Source organism: Hoplias malabaricus, chromosome Y, assembly GCF_029633855.1.
Source record: "Hoplias malabaricus isolate fHopMal1 chromosome Y, fHopMal1.hap1, whole genome shotgun sequence".
Classification (NCBI taxonomy): Eukaryota; Metazoa; Chordata; class Actinopteri; order Characiformes; family Erythrinidae; genus Hoplias; species Hoplias malabaricus.
Genome location: NC_089820.1, coordinates 25,814,715 through 25,837,208, shown reverse-complemented (window position 1 = coordinate 25,837,208; position 22,494 = coordinate 25,814,715). Strand labels below are relative to the sequence as shown.

Sequence of the window (22,494 nt, the reverse complement as noted above, 5' to 3'; positions counted from 1 at the left end):
TGTGTGCGCGCGTGTGTGTGTTTCTGTGATTTCAGGTGTGTGTGCGTGCGTGTGTGTTTCTGTGATTGCAGGTGTGTGTGCATTTCTGTGATTGCAGGTGTGTGTGTGTGTGTGTTTCTGTGATTGCAGGTTTGTGTGTGTGTGTGTTTCTGTGATTGCAGGTTTGTGTGTGTGTGTGTGTGTTTCTGTGATTGCAGGTGTGTGTGTTTCTGTGATTGCAGGTGTGTGTGCGTTTCTGTGATTGCAGGTGTGTGTGCATTTCTGTGATTGCAGGTGTGTGTGCGTTTCTGTGATTGCAGGTGTGTGTGCGTGTTTCTGTGATTGCAGGTGTGTGTGCGTGTTTCTGTGATTGCAGGTGTGTGTGCGTGTTTCTGTGATTGCAGGTGTGTGTGCGTGTTTCATCACCAGTAGATTGACCAGAGGAGGATGGGTCACCCCTTGTGAGCCTTGGTTCCTCCCAAGGTTTCTTCCTCAGCTGGGGGAGTTTTTCCTTGCCACTGTCGCCCCTGGCTTGCTCACTTGAGGGTTTTACATTTGTCTTTACATTTCATGTCAAATCTTGTCTTACTGGAATTCTGTGAAGCTGCTTTGTGACAACATCAGTTGTGAAAAGCGCTATATAAATAAATTTGATTTGATTTGATTTGATTTCTGTGATTGCAGGTGTGTGTGCGTGTTTCTGTGATTGCAGGTGTGTGCGCGTGTTTGTGTTTCTGTGATTGCAGGTGTGTGTGCGCGCGTGTTTGTGTTTCTGTGATTGCAGGTGTGTGTGTTTCTGTGATTGCAGGTATGTGTGTGTGTGTTTCTCTGATTTCAGGTGTGTGTGTGCGCGCGTGTGTGTGTTTCTGTGATTGCAGGTGTGTGTTTCTGTGATTGCAGGTGTGTGTGTGTGTTTCTGTGATTTCAGGTGTGTGTGCGCACGTGTTTGTGTTTCTGTGATTGCAGGTGTGTGTGTCTTTCTGTGATTGCAGGTGTGTGTGTCGTTCTGTGATTGCAGGTGTGTGTGTGTCTTTCCGTGATTGCAGGTGTGTGTGTCATTCTGTGATTGCAGGTGTGTGTGTGTGCGTGTTTCTATGATTGCAGGTGTGTGTGTGTGTTTCTGTGATTTCAGATGTGTATGCGCGTGTGTGTTTCTGTGATTTCAGGTGTGTACGCGTGTGTGTGTTTCTGTGGTTGCAGGTGTATGCTTGTGTGTCTGTTTCTGTGGTTGCAGGTGTGTGCGCGTGTGTGTGTTTCTGTGATTGCAGATGTGTGCGCGTGTGTGTTTCTGTGGTTGCAGGTGTGTGCGCGTGTGTGTGTTTCTGTGATTGCAGGTGTGTGTGCGCGCGTGTGTGTTTCTGTGATTGCAGGTGTGTGCGCGCGTGTGTGTTTCTGTGGTTGCAGGTGTATGCTTGTGTGTCTGTTTCTGTGGTTGCAGGTGTGTGCGCGTGTGTCTGTTTCTGTGATTGCAGGTGTGTGCGCGTGTGTGTGTTTCTGTGATTGAAGGTGTGCGCGTGTATGTGTTTCTGTGATTGAAGGTGTGCGCGTGTGTGTTTCTGTGATTGCAGGTGTATGCGCGCGTGTGCGTTTCTGTGATTGCAGGTGTGTGTGCGCGCGTGTGTGTTTCTGTGATTGCAGGTGTGTGTGCGCGCGTGTGTGTTTCTGTGATTGCAGGTGTGTGCGTGTGTGTGTTTCTGTGGTTGCAGGTGTGTGCGCGTGTGTGTGTATCTGTGATTGCAGGTGTGTGCGCGCGTGTGTGTTTCTGTGATTGCAGGTGTGTGTGTGCGTGTGTGTGTTTCTGTGATTTCAGGTGTTTGTGCGTGTGTGTGTTTCTGTGATTGCAGTTGTGTGTGTTTCTGTGATTGCAGGTGTGTGCGCGTGTGTGTGTTTCTGTGATTGCAGGTGTGTGCGCGTGTGTTTCTGTGGTTGCAGGTGTGTGCGCGTGTGTGTGTATCTGTGATTGCAGGTGTGTGTGCGCGCGTGTGTGTTTCTGTGATTGCAGGTGTGTGTGTGCGTGTGTGTGTTTCTGTGATTTCAGGTGTTTGTGCGTGCGTGTGTTTCTGTGATTGCAGGTGTGTGTGTCTTTCTGTGATTGCAGGTGTGTGTGTCTTTCTGTGATTGCAGGTGTGTGTGTCTTTCTGTGATTGCAGGTGTGTGTGTCGTTCTGTGATTGCAGGTGTGTGTGTGTCTTTCTGTGATTGCAGGTGTGTGTGTCATTCTGTGATTGCAGGTGTGTGTGTGTGCGTGTTTCTATGATTGCAGGTGTGTGTGTGTGTTTCTGTGATTTCAGATGTGTATGCGCGTGTGTGTTTCTGTGATTTCAGGTGTGTACGCGCGTGTGTGTTTCTGTGATTTCAGGTGTATGCGCGTGTGTGTTTTTCTGTGATTGTAGGTGTATGCGCGCGTGTGTGTTTCTGTGGTTGCAGGTGTGTGCGCGCGTGTGTGTTTCTGTGGTTGCAGGTGTGTGCGCGTGTGTGTGTTTCTGTGGTTGCAGGTGTGTGCGCGTGTGTGTGTTTCTGTGATTGCAGGTGTGTGCGCGCGTGTGTGTGTTTCTGTGATTTCAGGTGTGTGTGCGCGCGTGTGTGTTTCTGTGATTGCAGGTGTGTGTGCGCATTTGTGTGTTTCTGTGACTGCAGGTGTGCGTGTTTCTGTGATTGCAGGTGTGTGTGCGTGTTTCTGTGATTGCAGGTGTGTGTACGTGTTTATGTGATTGCAGGTGTGTGTGCGTGTTTCTGTGATTGCAGGTGATTGTGCGTGTTTCTGTGATTGCAGGTGTGTGTGTGTGTTTCTGTGGTTGCAGGTGTGTGCGCGTGTGTGTGTTTCTGTGATTGCAGGTGTGTGCGCGTGTGTGTGTTTCTGTGATTGCAGGTGTGTGTGTTTCTGTGATTTCAGGTGTGTGTGCGCGCGTGTGTGTTTCTGTGATTGCAGGTGTGTGCTCGCATTTGTGTGTTTCTGTGACTGCAGGTGTGTGTGTTTCTGTGATTGCAGGTGTGTGTGCGTGTTTCTGTGATTGCAGGTGTGTGTGCGTGTTTCTGTGATTGCAGGTGTGTGTGTGTGTTTCTGTGATTGCAGATGTGTGCGCGCGTTTGTGTGTTTGTGTGATTTCAGGTGTGTGTGCGCGCGTGTGTGTTTCTGTGATTGCAGGTGTATGGGAAGCCGTTCAGGAAATAATTATAATGTACTTTGTACATATATATTGGTTTATGGAGAAACTACTTGGTTTAATGGCACATACATTGGTTTTAAACTGTTGGTTTGTATATATCGGTTTGTGAGTATATATTGGATTATCAGTTTATACATTGATTTCCTAGCATATATATTGGTTTGTATATATTGGTTTGTTGGTATATATATTGGACTCTCAGTACATACATTGGTTTATTAGCATATACATTGGTTTCTTGGCATATAAATTGGTTTGTGGGTATATATATTGGTTTGTGGGTATATATATTGGTTTGTGGGTATATATATCGGATTACCAGTACATACATTGGTTTTCCAGCGTATATATTGGTTTGTGTATATCGGTTTGTGGGCATATATCGGTTTGTGGGCGCATATATTGGTTTGTTTATATCGGTTTGTGGGCATATATCGGTTTGTGGGCGCGTATATTGGCTTGTTTATATCGGTTTGTGGGCGCATATATTGGTTTGTGTATATCGGTTTGTGGGCGCGTATATTGGCTTGTTTATATCGGTTTCTGGGCATATATCGGTTTGTGGGCACATATATCGGTTTGTGGGCGCGTATATTGGCTTGTTTATATCGGTTTGTGGGCATATATCGGTTTGTGGGCGCATATATTGGTTTGTTTATATCGGTTTGTGGGCATATATCGGTTTGTGGGCGCATATATTGGTTTGTGTATATCGGTTTGTGGGCGCGTATATTGGCTTGTTTATATCGGTTTCTGGGCATATATCGGTTTGTGGGCACATATATCGGTTTGTGGGCACATATATCGGTTTGTGGGCGCATATATTGGCTTGTTTATATCGGTTTGTGGGCATATATCGGTTTGTGGGCGCATATATTGGTTTGTGTATATCGGTTTGTGGGCGCATATATTGGTTTGTGTATATCGGTTTGTGGGCATATATAGGTTTGTGGGCGCATATATTGGTTTGTGGGCGCGTATATTGGCTTGTGTATATCGGTTTGTGGGCGCATATATTGGTTTGTGGGCGCGTATATTGGCTTGTTTATATCGGTTTGTGGGCATATATCGGTTTGTGGGCGCATATATTGGTTTGTTTATATCGGTTTGTGGGCATATATCGGTTTGTGGGCGCATATATTGGTTTGTGTATATCGGTTTGTGGGCATATATAGGTTTGTGGGCGCATATATTGGTTTGTGGGCGCGTATATTGGCTTGTGTATATCGGTTTGTGGGCGCATATATTGGTTTGTGGGCGCGTATATTGGCTTGTTTATATCGGTTTGTGGGCATATATCGGTTTGTGGGCGCATATATTGGTTTGTTTATATCGGTTTGTGGGCATATATCGGTTTGTGGGCGCATATATTGGTTTGTTTATATCGGTTTGTGGGCATATATCGGTTTGTGGGCGCATATATTGGTTTGTGTATATCGGTTTGTGGGCATATATCGGTTTGTGGGCGCATATATTGGTTTGTGGGCGCGTATATTGGCTTGTGTATATCGGTTTGTGGGCATATATCGGTTTGTGGGCGCATATATTGGTTTGTGGGCGCGTATATTGGCTTGTTTATATCGGTTTGTGGGCATATATCGGTTTGTGGGCGCATATATTGGTTTGTTTATATCGGTTTGTGGGCATATATCGGTTTGTGGGCGCATATATTGGTTTGTTTATATCGGTTTGTGGGCATATATCGGTTTGTGGGCGCATATATTGGTTTGTTTATATCGGTTTGTGGGCATATATCGGTTTGTGGGCGCATATATTGGTTTGTTTATATCGGTTTGTGGGCATATATATTGGTTTGTGTATATCGGTTTGTGGGCATATATTGGTTTGTGGGCGCGTATTGGTTTGTGGGCGTGTATAATGGTTTGTGGGCGTGTAATTTGGTTTGTTTATATCGGTTTTTGGGCGCATATTTATAGGTTTGTTTATATCGGTTTTTGGGAGCATATATTGGTTTGTTTATACCGGTTTGTGGGCATATATATTGGATTCTGTGCTGCATGGTAGAAATTTGCCGCTCAGTGCTGTTCAGCGAGTAGCCTGTTTTGATTGTGCTGCGCGATTTTAATGAACCTCAGTTTGGACAAACTTTTGACATATTCCAGATAAAACCGAGTGGCCCGGTGACCGAGCTCCGCGATTATAAATACTAAATAAAGGTCATAATAAAGATAACAAAGCTCAGACTAGCCGATTGGATTACGTTCTACAACAATGTGTTTTCTACGACGCTGAAGTTAGCTCCTGATTCGCAGAGCCGCGGTGAACGAAAGGGACTGTTCGATGTGTACATAATACATTGTTGTAGAACGTAATCCAATCGGCTAGTCTGAGCTTTGTTATCTTTATTATGACCTTTATTTAGTATTTATAATCGCGGAGCTCGGTCACCGGGCCACTCGGTTTTATCTGGAATATGTCAAAAGTTTGTCCAAACTGAGGTTCATTAAAATCGCGCAGCACAATCAAAACAGGCTACTCGCTGAACAGCACTGAGCGGCAAATTTCTACCATGCAGCACAGAATCCAATATATATGCCCACAAACCGGTATAAACAAACCAATATATGCTCCCACAAACCGATATAAACAAACCTATAAATATGCGCCCAAAAACCGATATAAACAAACCAAATTACACGCCCACAAACCATTATACACGCCCACAAACCAATACGCGCCCACAAACCATTATACACGCCCACAAACCATTATACACGCCCACAAACCAATACGCGCCCACAAACCATTATACACGCCCACAAACCAATACGCGCCCACAAACCATTATACACGCCCACAAACCAATACGCGCCCACAAACCATTATACACGCCCACAAACCAATACGCGCCCACAAACCAATATATGCCCACAAACCGATATACACAAACCAATATATATGCCCACAAACCGATATAAACAAACCAATATATGCGCCCACAAACCGATATATGCCCACAAACCGATATACACAAACCAATATATGCGCCCACAAACCGATATATGCCCACAAACCGATATATGCCCACAAACCGATATACACAAACCAATATATGCGCCCACAAACCGATATATGCCCACAAACCGATATAAACAAGCCAATATACGCGCCCACAAACCGATATATGTGCCCACAAACCGATATATGCCCAGAAACCGATATAAACAAGCCAATATACGCGCCCACAAACCGATATACACAAACCAATATATGCGCCCACAAACCGATATAAACAAACCAATATATGCGCCCACAAACCGATATATGCCCACAAACCGATATAAACAAACCAATATATGCGCCCACAAACCAATGTATGTACTGGTAATCCGATATATATACCCACAAACCAATATATATACCCACAAACCAATATATATACCCACAAACCAATTTATATGCCAAGAAACCAATGTATATGCTAATAAACCAATGTATGTACTGAGAGTCCAATATATATACCAACAAACCAATATATACAAACCAATATATATGCTAGGAAATCAATGTATAAACTGATAATCCAATATATACTCACAAACCGATATATACAAACCAACAGTTTAAAACCAATGTATGTGCCATTAAACCAAGTAGTTTCTCCATAAACCAATATATATGTACAAAGTACATTATAATTATTTCCTGAACGGCTTCCCATATTTCTGTGATTGCAGGTATGTGTGTGTGTGTTTCTCTGATTTCAGGTGTGTGTGTGCGCGCGTGTGTGTGTTTCTGTGATTGCAGGTGCGTGTGCGTGCGTGTGTGTGTTTCTGTGATTGCAGGTGTGTGTGTTTCTGTGATTGCAGGTGTGTGTTTCTGTGATTGCAGGTGTGTGTGTGTGTTTCTGTGATTTCAGGTGTGTGTGCGCACGTGTGTGTCTTTCTGTGATTGCAGGTGTGTGTGTCTTTCTGTGATTGCAGGTGTGTGTGTCTTTCTGTGATTGCAGGTGTGTGTGTCGTTCTGTGATTGCAGGTGTGTGTGTGTCTTTCCGTGATTGCAGGTGTGTGTGTCATTCTGTGATTGCAGGTGTGTGTGTGTGCGTGTTTCTATGATTGCAGGTGTGTGTGTGTGTTTCTGTGATTTCAGATGTGTATGCGCGTGTGTGTTTCTGTGATTTCAGGTGTGTACGCGCGTGTGTGTTTCTGTGATTTCAGGTGTATGCGCGTGTGTGTTTTTCTGTGATTGTAGGTGTATGCGCGCGTGTGTGTTTCTGTGATTGCAGGTGTGTGCACGCGTGTGTGTTTCTGTGGTTGCAGGTGTGTGCGCGCGTGTGTGTTTCTGTGGTTGCAGGTGTGTGCGCGCGTGTGTGTTTCTGTGGTTGCAGGTGTGTGCGCGTGTGTGTGTTTCTGTGGTTGCAGGTGTGTGCGCATGTGTGTGTTTCTGTGATTGCAGGTGTGTGCGCGCGTGTGTGTGTTTCTGTGATTTCAGGTGTGTGTGCGCGCGTGTGTTTCTGTGATTGCAGGTGTGTGTGCGTGTTTCTGTGATTGCAGGTGTGCGTGTTTCTGTGATTGCAGGTGTGTGTGCGTGTTTCTGTGATTGCAGGTGTGTGTGCGTGTTTATGTGATTGCAGGTGTGTGTGCGTGTTTCTGTGATTGCAGGTGTGTGTGCGTAATTCTGTGATTGCAGGTGTGTGTGCGTGTTTCTGTGATTGCAGGTGTGTGTGCGTGTTTCTGTGGTTGCAGGTGTGTGCGCGTGTGTGTGTTTCTGTGATTGCAGGTGTGTGCGCGTGTTTCTGTGGTTGCAGGTGTGTGCGCGTGTGTGTGTTTCCGTGATTGCAGGTGTGTGCGCGTGTGTGTGTTTCTGTGATTGCAGGTGTGTGCGCGTGTGTGTGTTTCTGTGATTGCAGGTGTGTGCGCGTGTGTGTGTTTCTGTGATTGCAGGTGTGTGCTCGCATTTGTGTGTTTCTGTGACTGCAGGTGTGTGTGTTTCTGTGATTGCAGGTGTGTGTGCGTGTTTCTGTGATTGCAGGTGTGTGTGCGTGTTTCTGTGATTGCAGGTGTGTGTGTGTGTTTCTGTGATTGCAGGTGTGTGTGCGTGTTTCTGTGATTGCAGGTGTGTGTGCGTGTTTCTGTGATTGCAGGTGTGTGTGCGTGTTTCTGTGATTGCAGGTGTGTGCGTGTTTCTGTGATTGCAGGTGTGTGTGCGTGTTTCTGTGATTGCAGGTGTGTGTGCGTGTTTCTGTGATTGCAGGTGTGTGCGCGTGTTTGTGTGATTGCAGGTGTGTGTGCGTGTTTCTGTGATTGCAGGTGTGTGTGCGTGTTTCTGTGATTGCAGGTGTGTGTGCGTGTTTCTGTGATTGCAGGTGTGCGCGCGTGTGTGTGTTTCTGTGATTGCAGGTGTGTGTGTGTGTTTCTCTGATTTCAGGTGTGTGTGCGCGCGTGTTTGTGTTTCTGTGATTGCAGGTGTGTGTGTTTCTGTGATTGCAGGTGTGTGTGTTTCTGTGATTGCAGGTGTGTGTGCGTGTTTTTGTGATTGCAGGTGTGTGTGTGTGTGTGTGTTTCTGTGATTGAAGGTGTGCGCGGGTTTGTGTTTCTGTGATTGCAGGTGTGTGTGTTTCTGTGATTGCAGGTGTGTGTGCGCGCGTGTGTGTTTCTGTGATTGCAGGTGTGTGCGCGCGTGTGTGTGTTTCTGTGATTGCAGGTGTGTGCGCGCGTGTGTGTGTTTCTCTGATTGCAGGTGTGTGCGCGCGTGTGCGTGTTTCTGTGATTGCAGGTGTGCGCGCGTGTGTGTGTTTCTGTGATTGCAGGTGTGTGTGTGTGTTTCTCTGATTTCAGGTGTGTGTGCGCGCGTGTTTGTGTTTTTGTGATTGCAGGTGTGTGTGTGTGTGTGTGTTTCTGTGATTGAAGGTGTGCGCGGGTTTGTGTTTCTGTGATTGCAGGTGTGTGTGTTTCTGTGATTGCAGGTGTGTGTGCGCGCGTGTGTGTTTCTGTGATTGCAGGTGTGTGCGCGCGTGTGTGTGTTTCTGTGATTGCAGGTGTGTGCGCGCGTGTGTGTGTTTCTCTGATTGCAGGTGTGTGCGCGCGTGTGTGTGTTTCTGTGATTGCAGGTGTGTGCGCGCGTGTGTGTGTTTCTGTGATTGCAGGTGTGTGTGTTTCCGTGATTGCAAGTGTGTGTGTTTCTGTGATTGCAGGTGTGTGTGCGTGTTTCTGTGATTGCAGGTGTGTGTGTGTGTGTGTGTTTCTGTGATTGAAGGTGTGCGCGGGTTTGTGTTTCTGTGATTGCAGGTGTGTGTGCGTGTTTCTGTGATTGCAGGTGTGTGTGCGTGTTTCTGTGATTGCAGGTGTGTGTGCGTGTTTCTGTGATTGCAGGTGTGTGCGCGTGTTTGTGTTTCTGTGATTGCAGGTGTGTGTGCGTGTTTCTGTGATTGCAGGTGTGTGTGCGTGTTTCTGTGATTGCAGGTGTGTGTGCGTGTTTCTGTGATTGCAGGTGTGCGCGCGTGTGTGTGTTTCTGTGATTGCAGGTGTGTGTGTGTGTTTCTCTGATTTCAGGTGTGTGTGCGCGCGTGTTTGTGTTTCTGTGATTGCAGGTGTGTGTGTTTCTGTGATTGCAGGTGTGTGTGTTTCTGTGATTGCAGGTGTGTGTGCGTGTTTTTGTGATTGCAGGTGTGCGTGTGTGTGTGTGTTTCTGTGATTGCAGGTGTGTGTGCGCGCGTGTGTGTTTCTGTGATTGCAGGTGTGTGTGCGTGTTTCTGTGATTGCAGGTGTGTGCGCGTGTTTGTGTTTCTGTGATTGCAGGTGTGTGTGCGTGTTTCTGTGATTGCAGGTGTGTGTGCGTGTTTCTGTGATTGCAGGTGTGTGTGCGTGTTTCTGTGATTGCAGGTGTGTGCGTGTTTCTGTGATTGCAGGTGTGTGTGCGTGTTTCTGTGATTGCAGGTGTGTGCGCGTGTTTGTGTGATTGCAGGTGTGTGTGCGTGTTTCTGTGATTGCAGGTGTGTGTGCGTGTTTCTGTGATTGCAGGTGTGTGTGCGTGTTTCTGTGATTGCAGGTGTGCGCGCGTGTGTGTGTTTCTGTGATTGCAGGTGTGTGTGTGTGTTTCTCTGATTTCAGGTGTGTGTGCGCGCGTGTTTGTGTTTCTGTGATTGCAGGTGTGTGTGTTTCTGTGATTGCAGGTGTGTGTGTTTCTGTGATTGCAGGTGTGTGTGCGTGTTTTTGTGATTGCAGGTGTGTGTGTGTGTGTGTGTTTCTGTGATTGAAGGTGTGCGCGGGTTTGTGTTTCTGTGATTGCAGGTGTGTGTGTTTCTGTGATTGCAGGTGTGTGTGCGCGCGTGTGTGTTTCTGTGATTGCAGGTGTGTGCGCGCGTGTGTGTGTTTCTGTGATTGCAGGTGTGTGCGCGCGTGTGTGTGTTTCTCTGATTGCAGGTGTGTGCGCGCGTGTGCGTGTTTCTGTGATTGCAGGTGTGCGCGCGTGTGTGTGTTTCTGTGATTGCAGGTGTGTGTGTGTGTTTCTCTGATTTCAGGTGTGTGTGCGCGCGTGTTTGTGTTTTTGTGATTGCAGGTGTGTGTGTGTGTGTGTGTTTCTGTGATTGAAGGTGTGCGCGGGTTTGTGTTTCTGTGATTGCAGGTGTGTGTGTTTCTGTGATTGCAGGTGTGTGTGCGCGCGTGTGTGTTTCTGTGATTGCAGGTGTGTGCGCGCGTGTGTGTGTTTCTGTGATTGCAGGTGTGTGCGCGCGTGTGTGTGTTTCTCTGATTGCAGGTGTGTGCGCGCGTGTGTGTGTTTCTGTGATTGCAGGTGTGTGCGCGCGTGTGTGTGTTTCTGTGATTGCAGGTGTGTGTGTTTCCGTGATTGCAAGTGTGTGTGTTTCTGTGATTGCAGGTGTGTGTGCGTGTTTCTGTGATTGCAGGTGTGTGTGTGTGTGTGTGTTTCTGTGATTGAAGGTGTGCGCGGGTTTGTGTTTCTGTGATTGCAGGTGTGTGTGCGTGTTTCTGTGATTGCAGGTGTGTGTGCGTGTTTCTGTGATTGCAGGTGTGTGTGCGTGTTTCTGTGATTGCAGGTGTGTGCGCGTGTTTGTGTTTCTGTGATTGCAGGTGTGTGTGCGTGTTTCTGTGATTGCAGGTGTGTGTGCGTGTTTCTGTGATTGCAGGTGTGTGTGCGTGTTTCTGTGATTGCAGGTGTGCGCGCGTGTGTGTGTTTCTGTGATTGCAGGTGTGTGTGTGTGTTTCTCTGATTTCAGGTGTGTGTGCGCGCGTGTTTGTGTTTCTGTGATTGCAGGTGTGTGTGTTTCTGTGATTGCAGGTGTGTGTGTTTCTGTGATTGCAGGTGTGTGTGCGTGTTTTTGTGATTGCAGGTGTGCGTGTGTGTGTGTGTTTCTGTGATTGCAGGTGTGTGTGCGCGCGTGTGTGTTTCTGTGATTGCAGGTGTGTGCGCGCGTGTGTGTGTTTCTCTGATTGCAGGTGTGTGTGCGCATGTGTGTGTTTCTGTGATTGCAGGTGTGTGTGTGTGTTTCTGTGATTGCAGGTGCGTGTGCGTGCGTGTGTTTCTGTGATTGCAGGTGTGTGTGTGTTTCTGTGATTGCAGGTGTGTGTGTGTGTGTGTGTCTGTGATTGCAGGTGTGTGTGTTTGTGTGTGTTTCTGTGATTGCAGGTGTGTGTGTTTCTGTGATTGCAGGTGCGTGTGCGTGTTTCTGTGATTGCAGGTGTGTGTGCGTGTTTCTGTGATTGCAGGTGTGTGCGCGTGTTTGTGTTTCTGTGATTGCAGGTGTGTGTGCGCGCGTGTGTGTGTTTCTGTGATTGCAGGTGTGTGTGTGTGTTTCTCTGATTTCAGGTGTGTGTGCGCGCGTGTTTGTGTTTCTGTGATTGCAGGTGTGTGTGTTTCTGTGATTGCAGGTGTGTGTGTGTGTGTGTGTTTCTGTGATTGAAGGTGTGCGCGGGTTTGTGTTTCTGTGATTGCAGGTGTGTGTGCGCGCGTGTGTGTTTCTGTGATTGCAGGTGTGTGCGCGCGTGTGTGTGTTTCTGTGATTGCAGGTGTGTGCGCGCGTGTGTGTGTTTCTCTGATTGCAGGTGTGTGCGCGCGTGTGTGTGTTTCTCTGATTGCAGGTGTGTGCGCGCGTGTGTGTGTTTCTGTGATTGCAGGTGTGTGTGTGTGTGTGTGTGTTTCTGTGATTGCAGTTGTGTGTGTGTGTGTTTCTGTGATTGCAGGTGTGTGTGTGTGTGTGTGTGTTTCTGTGATTGCAGTTGTGTGTGTGTGTGTTTCTGTGATTGCAGGTGTGTGTGTGTGTGTGTGTGTTTCTGTGATTGCAGTTGTGTGTGTGTGTGTTTCTGTGATTGCAGGTGTGTGTGTGTGTGTGTGTGTGTGTGTTTCTCTGATTGCAGGTGTGTGTGTTTCTGTGATTGCAGATGTGTGCGCGCGTGTGTGTGTTTCTGTGATTTCAGGTGTGTGTGCGTGCGTGTGTGTTTCTGTGATTGCAGGTGTGTGTGCGTGCGTGTGTTTCTGTGATTGAAGGTGTGCGCGGGTTTGTGTTTCTGTGATTGCAGGTGTGTGTGCGCGCGTGTGTGTTTCTGTGATTGCAGGTGTGTGTGTGTTTCTGTGATTGCAGGTGTGTGTGTGTGTGTGTTTCTGTGATTGCAGGTGTGTGTGTTTGTGTGTGTTTCTGTGTTTGCAGGTGTGTGTGTTTGTGTGCGTTTCTGTGATTGCAGGTGTGTGTGCGTTTCTGTGATTGCAGGTGTGTGTGCGTGTTTCTGTGATTGCAGATGTGTGCGCGCGTGTGTGTGTTTCTGTGATTTCAGGTGTGTGTGCGTGCGTGTGTGTTTCTGTGATTGCAGGTGTGTGTGCGTGCGTGTGTTTCTGTGATTGAAGGTGTGCGCGGGTTTGTGTCTCTGTGATTGCAGGTGTGTGTGCGCGCGTGTGTGTTTCTGTGATTGCAGGTGTGTGTGTGTTTCTGTGATTGCAGGTGTGTGTGTGTGTGTGTTTCTGTGATTGCAGGTGTGTGTGTTTGTGTGTGTTTCTGTGTTTGCAGGTGTGTGTGTTTGTGTGCGTTTCTGTGATTGCAGGTGTGTGTGCGTTTCTGTGATTGCAGGTGTGTGTGCGTGTTTCTGTGATTGCAGGTGTGTGTGCGCGCGTGTGTGTTTCTGTGATTGCAGGTGTGTGCGCGCGTGTGTGTGTTTCTGTGATTGCAGGTGTGTGCGCGCGTGTGTGTGTTTCTCTGATTGCAGGTGTGTGCGCGCGTGTGTGTGTTTCTCTGATTGCAGGTGTGTGCGCGCGTGTGTGTGTTTCTGTGATTGCAGGTGTGTGTGCGCGTGTGTGTGTTTCTGTGATTGCAGGTGTGTGTGTGTGTGTGTGTGTTTCTGTGATTGCAGTTGTGTGTGTGTGTGTTTCTGTGATTGCAGGTGTGTGTGTGTGTGTGTGTGTTTCTGTGATTGCAGTTGTGTGTGTGTGTGTTTCTGTGATTGCAGGTGTGTGTGTGTGTGTGTGTGTTTCTGTGATTGCAGTTGTGTGTGTGTGTGTTTCTGTGATTGCAGGTGTGTGTGTGTGTGTGTTTCTCTGATTGCAGGTGTGTGTGTTTCTGTGATTGCAGATGTGTGCGCGCGTGTGTGTGTTTCTGTGATTTCAGGTGTGTGTGCGTGCGTGTGTGTTTCTGTGATTGCAGGTGTGTGTGCGTGCGTGTGTTTCTGTGATTGAAGGTGTGCGCGGGTTTGTGTTTCTGTGATTGCAGGTGTGTGTGCGCGCGTGTGTGTTTCTGTGATTGCAGGTGTGTGTGTGTTTCTGTGATTGCAGGTGTGTGTGTGTGTGTGTTTCTGTGATTGCAGGTGTGTGTGTTTGTGTGTGTTTCTGTGTTTGCAGGTGTGTGTGTTTGTGTGCGTTTCTGTGATTGCAGGTGTGTGTGCGTTTCTGTGATTGCAGGTGTGTGTGCGTGTTTCTGTGATTGCAGGTGTGTGTGTTTCTGTGATTGCAGGTGCGTGTGCGTGCATGTGTTTCTGTGATTGCAGGTGTGTGTGCGTGTTTGTGTTTCTGTGATTGCAGGTGTGTGTGTTTCTGTGATTGCAGGTGCGTGTGTGTGTTTCTGTGATTGCAGGTGCGTGTGTGTGTTTCTGTGATTGCAGGTGCGTGTGTGTTTCTGTGATTGAAGGTGTGTGTGCTTCTGTGATTGAAGGTGTGTGTGCTTCTGTGATTGCAGGTGCGTGTGTGTGTTTCTGTGATTGAAGGTGTCTGTGCTTCTGTGATTGAAGGTGTGTGTGCTTCTGTGATTGCAGGTGTGTGTGTGTGTTTCTGTGATTGCAGGTGTGTGTGTGTGTTTCTGTGATTGCAGGTGTGTGTGTATTGAGAAATAAAAAAAAAAGAGAAATAAAGGCACTATTGAATGTGGATCTGGAAAGTTTGAATGAAAATTTAGTGAATAAGAAGCTGAACAGACACCTGTGAGAAGTTTAGACCTCGACTCGATACTAGTCTTTAACGCTGTACTTTAAAGAAACCAAAACATAAACAAACTACTGGACTGGACGGTGCTCTGATTGGTTACTCTGTGGACAGGGATCCCATTGGTTACTCAGTGGACAGCGCTCTGATTGGTTACTCAGTGGACAGAGCTCTGATTGGTTACTCAGTGGACAGCGCTCTGATTGGTTACTCAGTGGACAGCGTTCCGATTGGTTACTCAGTGGACAGAGCTCTGATTGGTTACTCAGTGGACAGAGCTCTGATTGGTTACTCAGTGGACAGCGCTCCGATTGGTTAGTCAGTGGGCATTAGCTGATTGATTAGTCATTAAAAGTAATTAACTTCTCAGTTTGTAATTCTGCTGTTGGACACAAATATGTGTCTCTCAGAAAAGAATTTCCATTTAAAGAAACCCTTTTGCACATCTTCACAATTCTACAGCTCAGTATTTATTACCACCTCAAACCTTAACTTAAGAGTTTTTCCTTCGTTCACATTGATCTGTCGCTGTGAGATTATTTGTGAACATCATTTCTCTAAATATTTATGGCCCTGATTTTATTTCAAACATCTTAATGTGTTTATATGTGGATCTCAGGAAACCTGTGACTGTGGAGGTGTCCTCAGTGGAACATAGAGTACATTTATTTATTTAAGGATCATAACTCAGCCGTGTTCTATGTTAATTGTAGAAGTTAAAACTGTGCTGTGCTCCGTTTCCTCTCCTGGAACTTCATTTTACACACTTTTACAATGAGAGCAGAGATCTCCCTCCGCCTTCTCCTTTTTCTTCAGTGACATGGTCCTGTTTCTGTCCTGCGCAGACTTCAAAAGAAACACAAAGCTCAGATCTGCCGTGGCCTCGAGGCAGAGTTCTTCTCGTTTTATGTTTCTGATGATTTTGAAGCGTTTGGAATTTTTTTTTTTTAAACATTCAGGTTTATGTTCCTCATCAGAACCAGCAATTCACACAGTTCACGAGCTCTAACTGGAACCTGGTCCAGAACCTCTCCCGACAAACAAGTCCCAGCAAAAGCAGCCCAATTCCACACTAAAGCCGCTTTACAACGAACAGAGGCCTGGAACCAGCCGCTTCACCTCGCGCTGCCTCCTGCGCGACTTCGTTTCTCGCGCAGTTGGAAGGTAAAGGTTAAATTTTGTTTTCTGCCTTATTTCCAAAAGCAGAGTCTGAAGTTGAAACAGCACCAAGCCCTGGCCATAACCGCGGCTGGAGCCTCCGGGCGGTCCGCAGGAGCTGGGCTTCTGCTCCTCCTCAACTTCAGAAACTTTAGAGAGGAGCCCGAGCCGCGAGGCCATTTTGCGCGGAGCCGGAGTTGGAGCCAGGCCACTGCGGTAAAGACACGGGGCACTGAGCCGAAGCTCGGAGAGAGAGAAAGCGGCGCGTGAGTGGAGAAATGTGTGCTCACCTGTACGATCTCTCCCTCGGCGCTGATGGTGGCTCCTGCCCGAGAGAAGCGTCCCTGAAGGCCGGTGGTGTACGTGGTGTAGTCCCCGCTCGAGCTCGACTCGAAAAGAACCACCTCCACGAAGGCCACGTCTTTAGCGCAGACATTGTCCGGAGCCAGAACCAGAACCAACGTTAGAACCGGCCCCAGCAGCGGGAGTAGCGAGGAACAGCCGCCGCCGAACAGCCCCCGAGCCCGGGCATGCGGCATCATCTTCTCCGCGCGGACATCAGCATAATCTCACCGCGCGCCTCCGGGCCACGAGCCGTTCATCCAGAATCCGGGCACAGGCACGTTTCGACTAAACGGGATTAAACCCACCCCCCCAGACAACAACAACAAAAACCCCAAAAATATTTCCCAAACAACCTCCACAGCTCTGTTTACTTCAGCCGATCAGATTCATAGCTACACACATTCTCTCTCTCTCTCTCTCTCTCTCTCTCTCTCTCTCTCTCTCTCTCTCTCTCACACACACACACACACACACACACACACACAACTCTCTATCTCGAGCCAACGCCGGATCTCCTTTGATCTTCAAACACGTGATTTTTTTTTTTTTTTTAACATTTTTCCCTCCCTCCCTCTCCGCCCACACTGCTCCTCCCCCTGAACGCCTCTTAAGGAGGCTGTAACTTTATAAACTCTCCTGTCCATTTATTTTTGTGTTCTTAATTATGAGAACGTTAATAACAATAGTAATAACCGCGAGCTACTTTCCCCCAGTGTCACACGCGCTGTATGAGCTGCTGTTTGTGTACTCTCACTTCCAAAACCGTTCCACCTCAACAAACAACAGTCCACCTTAAGAGGAACCCAAGTTCCTGAGAGTTTACACTGAGCTGTTCCTCAGTCCCAGCGGCGTATCAATACTTCCTTAAAGGGGAAGTGCACTGAGATTGTGAGAAACGCTGGACAGTGTTCTGGTGGGCACAGCGCTTGAAAGTAGACTGAGTACTGGACAGTGTTTTTGTGGTTAGTGGACACAATGCTGGTCAGTGTCCTGGAAGACAGTGGAGGACAATCACCTGGAATCACAGTCTCAGGTTTCTGACTGTGAAGGTGAATGGATCAGGCGTCTCCACGTCTCCTCTCTAACACATACCAAGCGGTTTATTCCCTCTCCAGCACCTCTGTGGTTTACAGAGTCTCTGTGGAGACGTGATGAGATGAAGGTGATGAAAACAACAAGAACAACTCTGTTCCTAGCACGGTGTCAAATCTAATCAGCAGACAAAAATGAAATCAACTCCATTGTCTCCTCTGATTTCCTTAGTAATGATATCAATAGTTTTTTTAATGATATGTTTGATTCCATTTGACTGAGAATCCAAAATCAGCCCAAATCACATCTGATTTCTCTTAATTATAATCCTCACATAATACTTTAATTAAATATGTTGTTCTGCAAAGATCAGTGCTTGGTCCTCTATTATTCACCCTCTATTACCCTTGCCTTTTCCCACAAAGCTCCTTAACTCTGGAATAGTCTTCCTGTTACTGTTTGGGGCTCAGACACACTCTTAGTCTTTAAATCCTGTTTGAAAAACCTACCTTTTCAAACAGGCTTTTGGTTAATCTACCACTTTAAAGATATTACATCAATATTGGTATCATAGCTGGTTTTACGAATAATCACAATAATCACTACTTTGTATCATAAACTCTCTCTGTCTGTTGCCTCTTTACTTTGACCTGCCCCTGAATGCTTCTTACAGGGCAGTTCCTCCCCTGTTTTACCGTGAACCTGTTAATCCCAGTTATTTCTCCCCACCTTATTTCTCCAGTCTCTCTAATGTTTCAAGATGCCCTGTTCCTGCTGCTGTGCCTGATGTTGTCCTGATCCAGCTCGTCCTTATTCATCCTGTATGAGATCTTGGCCTTACCTACCCTGCTTGGCAAAGCAAGGATGCTGTCTTAGCCCACGTTAGTGCTGGGCGATATGAGCGCAAATCAATATCATGATTAATTACCTTGATTAAGATTAATGAACGATTATTTTATCTTTGCATTTTTGACCCTAATAGCTCAGTGACGAGTCTCGTGCTTTAAATATGCTCCAGTATTAAAGCTGGGATATGTTTTCCAATGTCGTTGGGAGCTTGTTCCTCTCTTGTTTTTTGAACACTGTTTATATTTGGCTGTGTGATTGTGCTTTGTTTTTTTCTCAGCATTTACATTTGACTTCTTTTTGTTCAGTTTTGTCTTAATTATAGTCAAACACATCCAAACATGTCCAAACCACAGACGCTGTGTTTTTCTTTGTTATGAGCTGCTCGAGTTGCTTGGTCTGCTTCTGCGTTTAGGTTTCTACCTTGTGGCAGATAGGGGCAGAATCACGTGACTACAGCTTGGCAGTGTGGTTTTAAAGGGACAGTACATTAACACACAGTGGGGACACAACAGAATAAAAACTCTATATAATCGATATAGACAAGATTATGTTGATTAGAAATTTTGCATGTCAAATTCGATTCATTTCCGATTAATTGCCAAGCCCTAGCCCACATGAACACTGCACCTGCTTTTACTCTTCCACAAAATCTCTGACCACTTCCACCTCCCTCTAGCATCTTCATCCATATTTGATTTAACTTCATAACTATCTATAACTCATTATCTCTGTCAGTTCATATTTTCTGTTCTGTTATTTGTTGTGCTCTCCAGGGGCACACACCTGAGCGCTATTTTCTCTTTGTAAATCACAGACTTCTTCAAAACATGCACAGGTGAACCAGCCTCAAATTCCACCTCCATAACAACCACATTTATCTATAAATGTTCAATTTAACCACCTGCAGCTTCCTGAGTAGGGGTGTGGTGCAATGCCCATTGGGCACAGGGAGGGGGTGAAGGAGCCCCTGGCATCATGGAGCTTGGCAGCAGAAACAGAGGGGGGGGGGGGGGGGGGCAGAGCTGGTGCGTGAGGTTGAGAGTTACCAGCAAGATATAATTGGGCTCACCTCTACACACAGTGTGGGCTCCAGAACCAAACTCCTCAATAGGGAAACCTGGAGCAACAACAAAAACCTGATTGGGAGGAACGTCCTGCCTGATCTAAACCTGAGCAGTGTGATGTTATGCTCATAGCACCCTGGGCTAAATGTCAATGATCGACTTTGTGGTCTGACCTGAGGCCATATATGTTGGACACCCGGGTAAAGAGAGGGGCTGAGCTGTCAACTGATCACCATCTGGTGGTGAGTTGGATCTGATGGTGGGGAAAGCTGCCAGACATTTGGTAAGCCCAAATGTATAGTGAGGGTGTGCTGGGAAAGGCTGACAGAGGATTCTGTCCAGAGGGATTTCAACTCTCACCTCCGAGAGAACTTCTCACATGTTCTGGGGGAGGTAGGGGAATGGAGTCTGGGCCCAATTTCGGACTTCCATTGTGGAAGTGGCTGCATATAGCTGTGGTCAAAAAGCTTGCCTATTATGGCAGCAACTCGAGAACATATTGGTGGACACCAGGGGTGAGAGAAGCTGTCAAGCTGAAGAAGGAGGCTTTTCAAGCTTGGCTGGCTCAGGGAACTCCTGATTCTGCGGATGGGTACCAGCAGGTGAAAAAAGCTGCAGCTGTGGCAGTTGCAGAGGCAAAATGCAGATCATGGGATGAGTTTGGAGAAGCCAGGGAGAATGACTTCTGGGAGGCCTCAGAGGTTCTGGGAAACACTTGGACAGCTAAAGAGGGGGACAATGTGCTCCAAGCTGTGCTCAGTAAGGATGGTTAAACTCTGAAGTGTCAAGCATATTTAGGAACACCTTAACCCAAGAGATGTGTCTCCTGGACAGGAGGTAGGGCTAGAAGGGTCTGGAGTGTCAGTTTCCATTTCCTTGGCTGAAGTCACAGAGGTGGTTAAAAGCTAAACAGTGGCAAAGCCCTTGAAGTAGATGATATTTGCCCAGACTTACTGAATGCACTCGATATTGTGGGGCTGTCTTGGCTGACATGTCTCTACAATATTGCATGGACCCCGGGAACATTGCCTTTGGATTGGCAAACTGGCGTGGTGGTTCCCACTTTTAAAAAAGTGGACCAGGGAATGTGTGCCAATTATCAGGGCATAACACTCCTCAGCCTCCCTGGGAAAGTCTATGCCAGGGTGCTGGAAAGGAGAATCCACCCAATAGTCAAACCTAGGGTTTTGGAGGGCCAATGCACATTTTTTCAGGGCCGTGGAGCTCTCTTTACTTTATCACAGGCGATTGAGGGGGCATGGGAGTTTGCTACTCCACTTTACACATGCTTTGTGGATTTGGAGAAGATGTATGACCATGTTCCCCGAGAGATCCTGTGAGAGGTGCGCCAGGAGTATGGGGTCATAGTACAGTCCTTGTATTCTGAGTTTGAGTTGTTTTCGCATCCTGTGCAGTAAGCCAAGCTTGTTCAATGTGGGCATTGGACTCTGCCTTGTCTCCACCCCTGTTCCTGATATTCATGGACAGGGTGGCGAGGCATATTTGATTTGACTTGACTTTGACTTTATTGATCCCACATCGGAGAAATTCACTTGTTACAGCAGCACACAATCTTAAGCATTGGACAAGAAGTGGGAGAAAAAAAGAAAAAAAAAACAGTAACACAATAAAACAATGGAGAAAAGACTTAAAAACTTACATACACACAAACATATAAGCCCATACAACCCATACAGAGATCAGGGGATTAAGTTATTGCACATGATTATTCACATTGTTGGGAAAAGGGCAGAGGTAGTAACACTGGTAGTGCTAAGACAGATAAAGACATAAGATAAATAAATAAAATATATGCAAGATAATAGGGTATATTACATATTGTGAGTATTGTATAATCTAATAGCAGTAGGTATGAATGACCTTCGGCATCTCTCCTTCCTACACTGTGGGTGTAAGAGTCGTCTGCTAAAGGAGCTGCTCAAGGCCCCCACTGTTGCATATAGGGGGTGAGATGGGTTATCCACAATTGATGTCAGTCTTGCTAACATTCTCCTGGTGCAATCTGAGTAGCCTTCTTCCTGAAATCGATCACCATCTCCTTTGTCTTGCTGGCATTAATAGGCAGTTTGTTCATGTCACACCAGTCCACAAAGTTGATGATGACCTCTCTATACTCCAGATCGTTCCCCTCTGACACACGTCCAATAATGGCCATATCATCAGAAAACTTCTGGAGGTGGCAGCTGTCCAAGTTATAACTGAAGTCTGATGTGTAGAGTGTAAATAGGAAAGGAGAGAGAACTGTACCTTGGGGGGCCCCCGTGCTGCAGACCACCACATCAGACACGCAGTCACGTAGCATCACACGTACCTCTGTTGGTGAGGTAATCAGTGATCAATGCAGCCAGATGACAGTCGACACCAGCTCCTTCCAACTTCCCCATAAGCAGTGATGGGTGAATTGTATTGAAAGCACTGGAAAAGTTAAAGAACAATACTTTTACAGCGCTCCCTGTGCCCTCTAAGTGTGAAAGTGATCGGTGTAGCAGGTAAATGACAGCATCCTCCACACCAATGCCCGGTCGATATGTAAACTGCAGGGCTTCGATCCAGCTATTTACCAGGTGTCAAGGGGAATGAGGACAATTCTCTCCATGGTCTTCATTAGGTGAGAGGTTAGAGCTACTGACCTGAAGTGTTTAGGCTCCCTAGGGTGCGCACACTTTGGAACTGGAACCACACATGAAGTTTTCCACAGAAGTGGAACTCTCCTCAGACTGAGGCTCAGGTAAAAGATGCAGGAGTACCCCACAGAGCTGATCTGCACAGTCCTTAAGCAGTCTGGGTTTGATGCCATCAGGGCCAGCTGCCCTCCTTGTCTTTATACTCCTAAGTTCCCTCCTTACTTGATCAGCTGTAATGGAGAAACGGCGGGTGGTGGAGCTGTAGTCTGTCTCCTGTTGAGTAAGGTCAGGGCTAGGGTGTGTGGATTGGTTCCGCCATTGTTACATGCCAGAAAGGCTGTCTGTTTTTTTCCTCTCCACACCCCTTTTTCCTTGCTCTCTTAAACCTGTCTTATTACAGGTGATCAACAGCAGTCCCTGTATCTGACCAATGAAAGGAGCTGTTTCTGGAGTGAAGGCGGGGCTTCTGGTTTAAAGGTGGGCCATGCTGGAAGAAAGGAGAGAGAGAGCTGGGCAGAGGAGGTCTTGTTTTTGTTTGTGGCTAACTAGCTTGTTTGTGGCTAAGCTGCTTGTTATTGCTTATGGAGTTAATGTTGTTATGTAAGCAAATGTGACTGTGCTAACCTTCAGTTGTTTAATATCTCAGTGTGGGCAGGCTAGTAAAACAACCAACAGTACTGATAGTTAATTGTTATATACACTAGGTAAGGGGCGAGTGCCACACATATTTTTTCTTCTTCTTAGGGAAGTTAGTAGGATAGGCAGGCAAGTTTTGTTTTCTTTTCTTTTCTTTGGAACAGTCCATAGTCCACCTGAGTGTGTTGGCTATGTGAATTAACTCACCTTTGTACCTTTTTGTGGGCTCTAAATGTAGCTTCAC

At 46.7% G+C, this 22,494-nt stretch overlaps 1 protein-coding gene across 2 annotated transcripts in view; it reads right to left on the bottom strand.

Annotated features, from left to right (window-relative positions):
- The window catches only part of LOC136679802 (E3 ubiquitin-protein ligase znrf3-like), a 139,803-nt gene extending 123,408 nt beyond the window's left edge, over window positions 1–16,395 (bottom strand). For both annotated transcript variants that reach the window (XM_066658481.1, XM_066658482.1), the window contains exon 1: window positions 15,970–16,395. In XM_066658481.1, coding sequence (XP_066514578.1) covers window positions 15,970–16,221 — 252 coding nt within the window. In that variant the 5' untranslated portion in view covers window positions 16,222–16,395. The remainder of the gene's footprint in view (window positions 1–15,969) is intronic.
- Between the last annotated feature and the right edge of the window lie 6,099 nt (window positions 16,396–22,494).